This window comes from Poecilia mexicana, unplaced genomic scaffold, assembly GCF_051168715.1.
Source record: "Poecilia mexicana isolate PSO_F unplaced genomic scaffold, ASM5116871v1 scaffold_2, whole genome shotgun sequence".
Classification (NCBI taxonomy): domain Eukaryota; kingdom Metazoa; phylum Chordata; class Actinopteri; order Cyprinodontiformes; family Poeciliidae; genus Poecilia; species Poecilia mexicana.
In genome coordinates, this window is record NW_028263371.1 from 30,215,172 (window position 1) to 30,226,573 (window position 11,402).

At 38.6% G+C, this 11,402-nt stretch overlaps 2 protein-coding genes across 2 annotated transcripts; one reads left to right on the forward strand and one right to left on the reverse strand.

Annotated features, from left to right (window-relative positions):
* The first annotated feature begins 1,359 nt into the window (after positions 1-1,359).
* Positions 1,360-5,365, forward strand: LOC106909951 (uncharacterized). The gene is made up of 6 exons (XM_014976457.2): positions 1,360-1,618; positions 2,288-2,753; positions 2,908-3,160; positions 3,385-3,634; positions 3,713-4,253; positions 4,706-5,365. Exons 2-6 carry the CDS (start codon positions 2,305-2,307, stop codon positions 5,034-5,036), a joined length of 1,824 nt encoding a protein of 607 aa, XP_014831943.2. The 5' UTR covers positions 1,360-1,618; positions 2,288-2,304; the 3' UTR covers positions 5,037-5,365.
* A 3,488-nt stretch (positions 5,366-8,853) lies between these two features.
* LOC106909955 (ribonuclease pancreatic-like) lies at positions 8,854-9,324 on the reverse strand. The gene has a single exon (XM_088008153.1). The coding sequence runs from the start codon at positions 9,322-9,324 to the stop codon at positions 8,854-8,856; it is 471 nt and encodes a 156-aa protein (XP_087864279.1).
* Positions 9,325-11,402: the final 2,078 nt, after the last annotated feature.

The window sequence follows — 11,402 nt, forward strand, 5'->3', positions numbered from 1 at the left end:
GGTCTCTTTCATCCTCTGAGCTCGGGTCCTCTACCAGAGGCCTGGGAGCTCACACACACACACACACAGTGGTGGTTGATTAGTTGATTTTAAACTCCTGCTCTGCTCGTTATTTTGTAATGGAAACGCACAGAATTGTGCAACACCTTGTTGAAACAATAATCACTGAGATTACTATTGTTGTTGGGTCATTAATATGAGCACGTTTTGTTGATTTTTTTTTTTCTTATCATTTCATAAAGTTGCGAACGTTTTGATAAGCCAGTCAGAGGAGGACGTGCTGAGCGTCCTGGCAGCGTTCAGTTTGTCACCCACCGCTAGGGTTGCCACCTTTCAGAAATAAAAATAAGGGACGCCCACCACGGCACATGTTGCCCTACTCTCATGGTACTGCAGCTGCCATTAGGCGGGACGGCTGCTGCAGTGATAGATAATATTTTATGGCAATGTTTTGTTTCCAAAAAACAATCATTCATACATAGAGTGCTCCAAAATTGTACTCCAATCAGAGTAACACTCCTTAAGCACGTTTAATTAAGCAATTGTAAAAAGTATTTGGTAAACTGCTGAAGTACTGAGTGACTGATAATTATACCTAATTTAATAATCAAATGTGTCCTCAAACAGGGCTCCAAAAGCATATGTGAAAATTCTGGTACTGTAAAGAGTATGACTGAAATATTTATACAAATAAGGAGTTAGGTTTGGAGGCTGGTTCTAGACCAAATTTACCACTATGGGGAGTCAGTGCTTTTTCATGGGGACACTTAATAAACCGCCCATTGGCAGCAGGTCTAATATGTCAATATTTCTTAATAAAACAAACAGAAAGCCCTAACAAATCTTTTTAAAGTAGGAAATATTAACATATTTACTGTTAATCTCTCAGTATGGTTTGTTCTCTAAATGACCATTTATATTATTTTGGCTGATACGATTATACATTAAATAAGCAAATAATCAACTCATAACAGTCGATTAAAAGCACAATAAGAAACTTAATAGTAAAATGTTCTACCATATGAGCCTCAGGAGATGACTGAGGGATGAAGAGATGCTGATTTCTGGCTTTTTAGGTTCTGTCGGATCTGCAGTTCCTCCCTTGATCTATTCTGTCTGGTAGCACACTGTGCCAGGACTACACGCTTCTTTTGTTTTTTAAAATGACTGTATTTTTATTTGGCCACTTAAGACAAATATTTTCCTCTGATGCGCGACCAAATGGACAACAACCCATGAAACAGCACGGCTCATCGCGCTTTTATTTTGAAAACCTACACGCAAATTGAAGCAGTCACGTGACCCATGCAATATGAGGCCTTGTTTGTTGTCAGTCACGTGGTTTTCAGCAAGCCGAAACAAGCCTCGAAGCGGGGCTTCATCGGACACGCCCCCTTTTTACTCGGTACAAGCCTCGAAGCCTGGATTCAGATGGCCCATCACTGCCGCCTGTTGCACCTGTGAGACGCAGAACCTGTCCGGTTCCCAAAAACTTGGTTGGAAATCATTTCTGCTTGGATTCTTATGGTTTTTGTGAGAGAAAAGAAACCCAAAACCGTGAAAACTGGTGACTCAGTTCCGAGTTTCCAGACGTAATGTTGACGTCTTCCACGTTCAGGTAAGTTTGTACCGAGATCAAAAATATTGCTGTGACGTGAAAAACGTTACGAAACTGTTTTGTGTTTTTAGCTAAGTGGCTACATGTCGCAGAAATACTAACAAAACCAACTAAAAAAAAAAAAAAATAAATATTACTTAAACATTGTATTTATTTCAGCAACTTATGTTTTGCAACTTATATTATTAATTTTAATTTATTACGCTGACTTTTTATATTAGTTGAATGCGTTTGCGTTTCAGTCATTTGCATTATGTGCTGTTTTACGTAATTTAGGAATTATACCAAGTTGAATATTTATCTATATGCCATTCGACTAGATAAAGACAGACACAATCACTGACTCATTTCAGTATCTGATATTGAAAGTAATTAAAAAATATATTATTTTATTATTTTATTTCTGACCATAAAGATGTGGCACTATATAAACATAAATAATCAAAATATGATTCATTTTGGTATGAATATTTTAGGTCACAGTTTCAACAGATGAGATTTTTTTTTTTGTAAAATTTTACAGTGCCAAAATAATGAGTGATTTTTGTCACCATTTTTCTTTAAAATATATAAATTATTGCAAAGCATCAAATTTATGACTTCATTGTGTTGCAAAATAACCCCCCTTTTATTATTTAACATTTTAATTCATCTGTTTTTATGTTGCAGACTTTAAACATAGCAAAATGGCAGAGGGGCTCGGTAGTTCTGCCAAAAGGGGATTTGCAGAGCCTCCATGCACCCCTCAGTCATCACATCACCGCAGCCTCAGTCACGCAGGTGAATCTCCTTTGCAGTTTCACCTGAAGAATCGACACACAGAGCAGGATGAAGACGAGGACTCGAATGAATCGCCTTCATCCCGGTGTTTTGAGGAGCTGTTCTGCACCAGAGAGACCCCACTACCCCTGGCCCCCCTAGCCGGTGCTTTAATGGACGCCTCAGGGCCGCAGGGTGACGTGGTGAAAGAAGGTTACCTGGGGAAGCTGAACCGGAGCCACAGGAGATATTTCGTCCTGCGAACGGGAAGTCACACCGGTCCTAGCAGACTGGAGTGGTTCAAGAACCAGGAGAAGTTCACGGCTATGGAGATGTCTGCTGGGAAGGCCGCTGTGTTTAGAACCAGTAAACAAGGGTTGGTGGGAATAACTGCAACCAATTAGCTAAAAGGATAGAGCTAACACAGTGTAAAAAGTCATAATTGTTACAAGCTTAAATTTCTGTATTTGAACTTATTTTGGTCATATTTCTGTCAGATTTGAATGGAACTAATCGATCTTCCCTCTCAGGGTCATTTATCTTCGTTGCTGTCTTGGTGTGAGTCGGAGTGGCAGTTCTCAAAAAGGCCACACGGTGGCGCTGTACGACAAGGATCAAACTCTGGTGCTGGTGATGGAGGAGGAGCAGCAGCAACAGGAAGATTGGTACCTGGCCATAAAGAGGCTGATGGAGGAAGAGCAGAGGGATGAGGAGCATGAAGAAGGGTTTGATGAAGACGATGACGGGTACTGCACTCTGCCGCCTGCAGCGTTCTTCAAAGAGGTACGATGGGATGCTTTACCTTGAACTGTCCAGGTGAAAGCAGGGATGCTGTGGTGTTTGGGAAAGTCTGGGTTTAATTCTCCAGATTCAACAAAGCAAAATGTCCTTTGTGTAACATACATTTGTGACACAGTTTCATAGGTATTCAGTAAAGAGAGTTTCTCCTTCTACTCTTCATCTATTGCTGCGTCATTTGGTTCTGGCTCCTTTCCTCTTTGCCTAAGGTTTGGCCCGTCATGGTGAAGCCCAGAGGTCTGGGCTCCTCCAAACTGTTCACAGGGGAGAACCGTCTCTGCCTCACAGCATCGACACTCGTTCTGGTCCGGCTGGGGTCCAGTAATGACTTGCCATCAGTTACGATACCTTTGCTGAGTGTTCGCCGCTTTGGACACCTGGATGGCTTTTTCTTTTTGGAGCTGGGCAGGTCGGCGCCTCATGGTCCTGGAGAAATCTGGATGGAGGCTGGAGAAGAAGGTAATCAGGCGCAAAATTAAAAAGTTCTGCTTTAAATGAAACTTCTTGATTTTGTTTTTTTCTGATTGGTTTGTTAAGGAAACCCGGTTTTGGCCCAACACATCCACGAGTCGGTTCGGGAGACTGTGAGATCCCTACGAGCTCTTCCAGACTTCACCAGAACTCTGACATCCAGTCCCAATCAACAGCCAGCCCTTCTGGCCTCAAAGCGCCGCCGACCCAAACAGAGAGACAAGCCGGCTAACGTGAGAACTCTTACACCTCGGGTTCTTCATCCCAGGAACTCCGAGAACCAAACCAGTCCTGCACAGCATCACAGAAGAGCTCAAACACCAGAAGACACAAAGTCTGAAATCTCTCTGAGCTTCACCTCACACCTCAGCCCTGCTAGACCCCAGCAGAGCCCGGCGCCGGAAACCAAAAAACACACAATGCAGAGCTGGGAGTCGGCTGAGAAGGAGGAAAGATTCGGATACATGATGATGTCCCCAACTGTCAGCCACAGCCTGTCTGAGTTACCCCAGGATGATTATGTTGTCATGGAGAGTCCACAAAAACTCAACCGGCCAGGATACTGCTCCTCTTCATCGTCCTCCTCCCTTCAGACGTCGTTCAGCAGGTAAGTTAGTTGGGAAACACTTACTTACAAGAGGAAAGTCATGATTTTTGAGAATAATGTATCAGAACAAAGTTGTATTATGAGGAAATAAAGTCGTACAACAATAAACTCAATAATGCGAGAAAAAAGTTGTAGTGATGAGAAAGTCAAAATATAACTGGATGGTTTCTACAATACGAGTAGCCAATCGTAATAAAATACAAGAAGCAAGTCGTAGCGTGAAGTCAGAATGATACGAGAAAAATAGTTGAGAAAGTCGTAATAATCATTTTTAGCTTTAAACCGTGCACGGTGTCCAATTATTTTACATGACTGTTCCTTGCCATTACTCACAAGAAGGAACAATTTTACAAATACAGTCATTTAATCTGTTTCGATTAAATGACTTGACTAATCATGTTTTTGATCATTTTTAAGTTGAGGTTTTAACTCCATCTTCTCTGTCCTCACAGCTCCACCTGCGACAGCTTCTCTCCTCTGCATCCTTCACGCCTTCAGAGCAGTGAGATCGGTCGGCCATGCTGCCCGGGGACTCCAGAAAACGTCCCGTCGCCAATAGAAACCAGCTTTTCTGCCCAACCACAGCAGGCTCAGGACTTTGATCGGTCTTTGCTGATTCCTCCATTTCTGTTGAGCGGGTCAGGAATGAAAAAGTCTCCACAGTCCAGTCCAAACGTTGGTACAGGCCAGTTCAGCCGCCCTCAACCTGAACAGGAGCAGGTCAGAAGACACTGGCTGACAGCATGTCTTCTTACTTGCTTTCAAACTGGGGAGAGATATTGAGTGTTGGAGTAATTATGTTTCTATCAATAACTACAAGTGTTTAGTAGTTAAATTATAGTAAATGTTGGGGATAGATGCTCTGTAAAGTGTTGGTCCACTAAAAGGGGGTCTGTTATCACCACCTACAAGAGGAAATGAGGAAGTGGCAGTAATGGTTTAAAAGAATGATGTGCATCTGGTGTTTCTGCACTTTAACACTTGTACGGTGCACAAATGTTTAGAGAATCACATGCTCAAAGATGATTGGGGTTTAGAGATCTTTGTATACTTAAATCGTTTGAGTGCTATTAAGGAGAAAAAAATAAAGTTGCCTTTTTGATTGTTCTAAATGTCTTGGGATTACTTTTTTCATAATTTGATTCTTAATTGGCTTTGTCATTAATGGTGTGGTGTTAAAGACAAACTAAGGAAAAGATCAATATAATTTCTATAAGTTTTTCTGTGTTGCGAGCACAATTTTAGAAAAGGTCGTAGGTTTTGGGTCCTCAAAAGTGAACTGTTTATGAATCTAGCTGCATCATGCTGAGTATAACACTGAGTTCACACCTCTGTTTCTTCTTAAAGCATGTCTTGGTTTCTTCTCAGAAAAGCTGCAAGATGTTAGTTTTCTTTTTTTAGCTGTGTTGGCACGCTTTGTGACATTTAACCAGCTCCGTTTTAAATGTTTACCACGCAATGAATATAATCAGAGGTGGGCAGAGTCCCCTAAAAATGTGTTCATTTAGGGGTAGCACTATTTTAACATAGTAAAAGTAAACTCAAAACCCAAATAAAGGTAAAAAAAAAAAAAAAAAAAAAAGTCGAGTACTGAGAAACTGATCTGATCATCTGACTTAATATTTAGAAATGTCAGAAATGTCATACAGAAACTGTAAAGTTATGAAAAACTTTCAATAGACAAAAATGAAAACAAATAAAATGCATGATTAAAAAAATAACAGATTCAGGCCTAGACTTTCAAATATAGTTGGTAATGCAAATATATTGTATGTTAGAACATGGTAAAGTACTTCTAGTGCCAATTGGCACAGCAAGGTCATCGGATAACATTTCAATAATAAAGTTTGTGCATAAAAAGTTTAAGTGTCAATCTGTATCGCATGCATTTTTTTCTTCATTCGGGAAAGTTGCTCTGGGTAGAAAATCCAGAAATTTTACTTTAGTAGCGATACTTAAAAATTTTTATTTTTATTTTTTTCAAAAATGTTTGTCACTGTATCTCTGAATATAATCAACCAATCACTGTTATTCAAGCTAGTTATGCTGTGTGCAGACTTAGATATTTCTTAATATGGTATTTAATTGAAAGCCTCGGATGTGGATAGGTTAGTGAGAAAACTCCTCCTTCAGTTTGTTGTGTATTAAAGGACGTCTAAGCTGAGGGGAAGTAAACTTTGGGGTAACTTCGCCAAACTTCACTTTAAACAACTTTTCTCATTTTGGTTCCTGCTCAGCTGTTGACATCGACTTTCTTCTCTGAAGTGGTAAGTTGGATTAATTAACATTTTCTATAGGAGTCAGAAATGTACAGAATCTTGCCCAAAATCAAAAATTAGTCAACCATCATCCATTTGTGATTATTCCAGTTTAAACTCCCATAATTCTGTTTTACAGATAAGTCCAGTAGGAGAGAACCTGTTTACCACTTCTGAGTCTATCAAAGAGGAAAAAAGAGCAGTAAGTAACTTGGATGTAAAATGTTCATGTCACAAAGATGTTTGTTCTGAAATGATCTAAAAATGTTGCTGTAAAAATATCTTTGATTTTGATGAGCTAAAAGAACAAACCTGCATTCACTCTTCATGCCCATTTTTTCCCCCCCAGCATTCAGTTTGATTTAGTTTGAAGTCAGATGTAATAAACACCTCAACATAAAAAGCAGAAGGAATCTGTCATCTAGTGACAAAACAGAGGAAATAATGTTTCTGGATCTGTCGGAATGAACTATAGCGCCGATGTGTTTTAAAAAGGAAGTTTTGAGTTTATATGCACTTATTTTTATTACTTCCTTCAGTTCTTTCCTTTCGCTTATCAGACACACCTTCTTCTGTTTAAGGTGTGACAACTTAAACGCAATCTGTTTGAAACTAACATGAAATATAATGTTTCTGTTCTTCTTTCAGCAACGATGAACATAATTCCCGTTTGCCTGCTTGTCTGTTCACTGCTGGTCCAGGTCATTGCCACCAAGTCAAAACCCCAAGTCCAGGTCACCGGCCCCAGTACAAATGAACGTTATAAGAACTTTCTTAGACAGCATGTTATTGATGCTATGGATATAAACGACTGTGAAACAGTGATGCAACAGAGAAACATAACGGATAAGAACAACATGAAAAAGGAGACCAACACATTCATAACTGGTGAAAAAGATGTCACAGCCATTTGTAAGGATAAACCTGATGGAAAAACACGAAGTAAAAACAAGTTCAACGTTGTTGTGTGTACGCTAACTCAAGGAACCTACTGGGGCAAAATAGGCTACTTCAAAATTCTTACAGTAGAATGTAAAGATGAATTACCTGTGCATTTCTACGACCAAAGTAGAGGATAATTTCTCTCTGCAGCTTCTCACATCTCCAGCTCAACAGACAGAAAGCAGATCTTAATAATCAAGCGTCAAGCTTTTTTCTTCTTTCTGTAATTTCATTCATTTCGCATGACTTGTTTTTTTTAGCATTGTACTCATTTCTGTTTCATTGCATTAAAGCATAATCATACTGCGCAGTTGTAGCTTTTCAACACATATTGGTCAATAAAGGATTTAAAACTGAACTTGTGTTTTATTGTGCTTATATTTTTGAAATCAGGTCTAAATACTTAAATTACTCATCGAAGGATTATCGTTTATTTTGCATGTGCTGCTATGAGTTGAAATTACTCTCAACTTCAAAATTTTGCATCCACTTTTAAAGAGTAGCTGTTTTTGCAGCATCATGGTTAGCTGGGCTTCTCCTCTTCCTCTCTGTACAGCATGCAGGAAGTGAGACTCACTATTCTAGTGTCATTTTCTAATCTTTGCGGTTTGATCTGAGCCTGACTGCAGCCATTTGTCACCACAAACCAGAAACCACAAAGCTGTAAAATATAAAAAAATCACCACAGTGCAGCAGCGGTTCATGGATTTTTGATTGCTGGATGTTTGGTTTGACAAACAACGGAATCATCACTCTGATTAATACGAATGTAACACAAATTATTACCCTTTAAGCATTTGTGCAACTTGCAGCTTTATTCTTTGTGTGCAGAAACTGACAAGTGTCATATTTTCACTGAATTAGTAATAAGCTCCATGTTTCAACAATGTAGCTGCAGTCTGATAGAAAGGGAGTCAGGAAACAGATTAAACCTTTATTAAGAAACTCATTGCCAAATTTATTATCCAAACAGTTCATCAGTGTGAAAAAGAACCAGCAGATCATAATCTGAATAAAATCTAGAGGGAAGAATGACAACTGGGATAAGTAACAGGTGAGACGGCTTAGCTGAGTGGAAACAGGAAGCAGAAGAAATAAAATGATCAGTAAATAGAATATAACTGAGCAAAACAGGAAGTAAAGTAGTTCACTAAAGGAACCAGACTGCCAAAATAAAACATTTACTGAGGTCTACAATGAGATATGGAAATAAAAGCAGAATTTAAAAAAAATTAATGAAACAAAAAGTACAAAATAATTTATAATTATCATAACAACTGCTGGTGTTGATTTTTTTTGAAGGGGAAAAATGAGAGTCTTTAGTGGTATAAAAATGGTAAATGTTTTTTACTCTTTTTTTTTTTTTTTAACAACCGTGAAACATCATCACTGGAGAACGATTATCCTTCAAATGTCACAACGTCTTTCTCATAGTGCACAGGTAAGGTTTTGCATGTCATCACAATTCTTGCGGTGCGCTGCTGTCCTGTGTACTGACATGGACCTTTTTTGGCTTTTTTCATGTGTTTACAAACAATAATTCTGAAATCTCGTTCACTCCTGGTCAAATGATTCTCACTCATATATTCTCCCTGGTCCCTGCACACGGGCACCACGTCTTCCTCCTTCTCAGCGATGAACGTGTGTTTCTCCTTGCAGCTCTTGTTGTTGATGGTCCTCCGTTTCATCTCCGACGTGCAGGCAGTCGCATCCATCCCCTCGGCTATGTGCTGCCTATTGAACAGTTCGTAATTCTCTTCCAGAACTGGTTTCAGTTCCGGTTCGGAGCCGTTTGTTTTCTCTGACGTGTCGAACGCAGCGACCTGCAGCTGCAGGAAACACGCCAGCAGGAAAACGGCCAGGACCCTCATTGTTGGCCCCTAGAATAACAGGAACATTTATTCATGACCTCAACATGTGAACAGTTATTGTAAAGTTGAAATTTGGTTAGGAATAAAAACGTATTATGACTCCAATTCCACTTTTATACTTGACAAATTTGCAATCTCTGCACAAAATCTTTCTGTTAACAGTTTAATTGTAAATTCAGAAAAAAAGATGGTTCACAGCCTCAGCTGACCTGACTGGGCTTGAGCTACTTTGCAAACAGGAATCATCAAGAAACTTAGTTTTGAATATTTTACCTGAATTAAAGAAAGGTCCAGTCAGACGAAAAGGAAACAGCGGAAGAAGAAAATCTTCTGTTTTCAGACGTCAAAGCGAACTGTGACTTCAGCAGCCAGACTCCTTCATTTATCCTCTTTCTGCTCATTAAATATGTCCAAGAATCTGGGGGAGGTTTCTAACTAACCAATACATGTGTTGTGGTTTTCGTGTGCTACCAAATAAGGATGTACCTGTGAGGTTTCTCAAACCCCTCATAGCGAATAATTAAATTAAAAACAATTGATTGGTTGTATGACAATAATCAATATTCATTGTGAAAAGACAATATTGAGTCACTTGCGCCAGAGGCTCGATGTCTGTGTCAGAATGAAAACGGGTAAAATCACCAACGAGGTTAATGCAACTAAAAGTACAAATAAAATCCGAACACCTTCAAATGTAATCAATTAAAAATAAAATAAAAAATGTTTTTATCTTTTTAAATCACGTTTTAAAAGGAAAGTGAGATTTGTAAGAAACCATGTCGGTAACTTCTTCTTGCAGAAAATAGACTTGTGGAAAACAGACGTGGTGAACCACAAACACTGAGCCTCAAGTCGCTTCCTACTCAATATTACATGAAAGTCGAAGCTGCTAATATGCTGGGGGGGAAAAACTACATCCATCATCTTTTATCTATCAGATCCCAGCAGGTTTCTGTCTCTTTTAATTATTTCAAGCAGAATTTCTGTTGCATAACTAGACAACAACCCATAAAGACTATACTGTGAATTCTTTACCTTTAAATTCCTTATTTTCTTTGTCTAGCTGAGTAGAAGGACCACAAAACCTCTGATGCATCAGCAGAAACACATGCAAGATGAAACATGTGATCTCTGACTGCGTCTAAGAACCTTAGCATGAAAAATTGTTAGTGATGTGCCGTTAAATGTTTTATATCTTTTAACAAAGATGGCTGCATTTTAGAAATCTGTGGTGACTCATCTTCTCCGACACATCAAGTGACATTTTGTTTGACCAGAACCACAAACCCAGCGCTGCTCCGAAGTTCATTTCACATATATTATAAACTGAACTGCAGTCATTCATGTTCAAAGTTCAGAATGTTTAGAGGAAAGTTAAGTTCACCCTCCTAGCAGCTAATCATTTTTGATAAGTATCTACGATAGAAAATTTGTCATATTCAAATTATTTTACTTATTTTGTTCATGTTTTAGAATGAAGAAAAACACAAAAAGTTTCACACATTTTCCACCACATTTTGTAGAAAACAATGTGTAGAAATACACATCTGTACGAATTTTATTTTTAGTCTCATTCTGTCATGTAAACTCAGTTGAACAATTCAATTAAAAACTGGAAACCTGTTGAAACCTACATTTTTATGATATCTATATTAAAAAAGCATTAGTTGATTCTTTATCGCCGTCACATCTGCAGTCTTTCTTGTATCTATGTCAACCATAACAGGTCCATGAGATAATACTGAGATAATAAATAATATTTCTGTCAAAAGAAAAATCCATTGGACATCATGTAAGGAAACAAACGACGGAACGTTTGATGCCACCAAAATCGATACTCATAACGCAAAATGAATATCTCAACACCGTTGGTCACTGAGTGTATGCATAACATAGTAGCAATACATAATATTTGCATTCAACCATGCAGCTAAAGGTAATTGACAAAATCCAGTTGAGTAACTATGATTGAAGGCAGAGGGGAAACAAACATGGCGGACCTGAAACAACAGGAATAAAGCCTTATTTTATTCCCAATTCAAACAGAGTTAGTTCTTGTATATTTATTTTTATGAGCA

Bases quoted from the DNA above. Each gene is read 5' to 3' on its own strand.
- LOC106909951 (XM_014976457.2), top strand. From the start codon at position 2,305: ATGGCAGAGGGGCTCGGTAGTTCTGCCAAAAGGGGATTTGCAGAGCCT. The intron at 2,754-2,907 runs GTTGGTGGGAAT...CTTCCCTCTCAG, and splicing joins TTTAGAACCAGTAAACAAGG to GGTCATTTATCTTCGTTGCT. The intron at 4,254-4,705 runs GTAAGTTAGTTG...CTGTCCTCACAG, and splicing joins CTTCAGACGTCGTTCAGCAG to CTCCACCTGCGACAGCTTCT.
- LOC106909955 (XM_088008153.1), bottom strand. From the start codon at position 9,324: ATGAGGGTCCTGGCCGTTTTCCTGCTGGCGTGTTTCCTGCAGCTGCAG.